This window comes from Montipora foliosa, chromosome 14 (assembly GCF_036669935.1).
Source record: "Montipora foliosa isolate CH-2021 chromosome 14, ASM3666993v2, whole genome shotgun sequence".
Classification (NCBI taxonomy): domain Eukaryota; kingdom Metazoa; phylum Cnidaria; class Anthozoa; order Scleractinia; family Acroporidae; genus Montipora; species Montipora foliosa.
In genome coordinates, this window is record NC_090882.1 from 1,237,526 (window position 1) to 1,240,025 (window position 2,500).

The 2,500-nt window shown below is 39.9% G+C and overlaps 1 protein-coding gene across 1 annotated transcript in view; it reads right to left on the minus strand.

Annotated features, from left to right (window-relative positions):
• Nucleotides 1-2,500, minus strand: part of LOC137984326 (atrial natriuretic peptide receptor 1-like) — a 41,694-nt gene that overhangs the window by 7,341 nt on the left and 31,853 nt on the right. Inside the window, exons 17-18 of the mRNA XM_068831476.1 lie at nt 1,913-1,981; nt 1,305-1,479 (exon numbers count right to left, since the gene is read on the minus strand). Of these exons, the coding sequence (XP_068687577.1) occupies nt 1,305-1,479; nt 1,913-1,981 (244 nt within the window). The remainder of the gene's footprint in view (nt 1-1,304; nt 1,480-1,912; nt 1,982-2,500) is intronic.

The window sequence follows — 2,500 nt, forward strand, 5'->3', positions numbered from 1 at the left end:
CTCTAACAGACTGGGTAACCTTAGCTGCTCATTTTGGGCAGTGCTTGTCGTTGGGGGCATGGCCTTGACCAACAGTTTATGATGTTTTACAGTCAACAATTTCCTCTTTCCTCCTATTTTCTCTATGCATTTTATTGAATCGTCTCGATTTCTCTTATCAGTGTCAAACATCATTATATTGTGGCTACATTTAATTAACACTGTTTCTCAGTCCCAACACAATTCCCAGGGCCGAATGCACGAGCTTGTGGGGGGTCCAGGGGCATCCTCCCCTGGGAAAAGTTTGAAATTTGGGCCGCTTAGAATGCATTTGCTTCATTCTGGAGCAGGAATCAGGGCATTTGAACAGAACAGTGATATCATTAAAGTTAAGCTTTTTTTCTATTAAGAGAGAGTACACTCATGAATACTCTAAATTTGTTATCATTCAAGCAGGCTTTAAATTCTCCACGTTTTTTTTTGACAAGGTGCTTTTATTTTTGAAGAATTTACCAATTTTATTGAGAATTCTATCTAAAATATTCAAATGTTCCCCCACACTTAGTAAAACCCTAAAAATGGGAAAAAATAGGAGAAAATAAGAAGCAGACCAAAAAATAGGAAAAATAGGAACTTGACGCCCTGCAAGTACATACGTGCATAGTTTCATTTGTTGAGGCGAGTCAGAAAAAAAACTATGCAACTTATGAAGCTGATGTGGATCCGCTAAATGCTGACTGGAAAAATGTTAAACCTGACGTATAAAATGTTTTAAAAAGCTGATAAAAATAATCCAAAATATCATAAAGTTAAGTCAAGTTTAAAGATAATAAAGATCGCTGTTTTGTTTGTTTTATAGCAGCTTCTTTTCTGTATGAAATATCATCATTGAGCAATGTATGTTTTTTCAGTTTCCTTTGAAAGGCGTCTCGAGTTTGGCATTCCTTAGTCTGACTTGGAACTGCGAGTTCCAGCTCAAGGGTCTGTGATAGCTGAATGATGTTCTTCCAATTCGTGTTTGAGGTGTTATCATTTTAAGACAGTGTTTTGTCTTGTTCTTGCGCTTCTCGATTTTGTGAATAGTTTCCCTAAATCTGCTGGATCGTTTCCATAAAAAACGACATGCATCAAACTTAATATTCGTCTTTGTAAGGTACTCCAAAGGTTTCCAGTTTGCTTTTTTTGGTCCAAAATAACAGTACCATGGGGAAAAACCTCCCGAGGGTTAAAAACAAATATGACGCCAAGTGTTATTTTCAAGGAGAGTTCAACTGAAGCTGAGGTGAGCTATTTATCTGAGCCAACCCAATTTTGAACAAACTCACCTGAATGCATCCCAACCCGAAGCTGTAGTTGCTGTCCCGGAAGATGTCTAATCTTAAAACTGGTCATTGCTGATAGTAAGTCAAGGGACATGTTAGCTATCTCTCCAGCATGTCTATTTCCATTTCTGTTTGGCAATCCAGAAGCAACCATGTATGAATCGCCAATGGTCTCAACCTAAATTGAAAAAGGACAGGAAAGAAAGTCAGGAACGATCACCTGTATCGGCGTATCTGTCCTTGGTCTTCACTCGTTTCATCTGCAGCAGTTGGTTGCTTAAAATTACCGCTGACTGAAGAGTTGAAGAAGGGGCTTCCCAGAATAACTCTAGCGAGTGTTCAAAGCGGGACCTAGGACGTCCCGATTTCAAGTCTGTCGCCCTAAATACATATGCCCCCCCCCAAAAAAAAACAAACAAACAAACAAACAAACAAACTAATACTGAATTCGCTGACTTTTGGTGATCTTTATGGATTAACTGATTCCTTTAATCTAGTGTTAAAGACCCAAGAAATTTCAGGAAGTTCATAGTGCCACGATGCTTTGAAGGAACCTATCCAATGATGATTTTCTTGCCACAAACTGCAGTAAGAATGACCACTATAGCTACCTTGTACACATCGTGCATGTCTATGATTTCATCAAAGCAAGTGTAAAGATCGTTTAACAAGTCAACAACCTGTAGAGTAAAAATATGTGAGTGTTAAAGTTGCAAGAATACAAAAAGGCAATCATTTTAGCTGGAATAATTAGTAATGTCGCGATTGATTGATAGGACAAACATACGTGTCCTATTTACATTTTTGCAGTGGGCTCGGACATCAGCATACTAAGAGCGCCGATGGCAGCCGCTATCAGTCCATTTATGAGCCCACTGAACCCTCCCAACCCATGATGAGTGATGATGTAAGTGAGTGATGAAGATAGGCCACAACACCGGGAACCACGTCCCCTACTCTTTTCGAATAGTGTGTGGGTTCTTTAACGTCCCACAGTGTTATATGTGAACAAGGTTTGTGAGACGGGACCTCCGGTTTATTGTCCTTATCCGAGAAGACTTGAAAGTCTAATCATTTGCAGATGTCATTACAAAGACAGCACTTTCTCCTCAGTTATTTAAAGACCCTGAGTGTTGGTCCGGCCGGAGTTGAACTCACGACCTCCCGCGTGACAGCCCGGTGCTTAACCAACTGAGCCA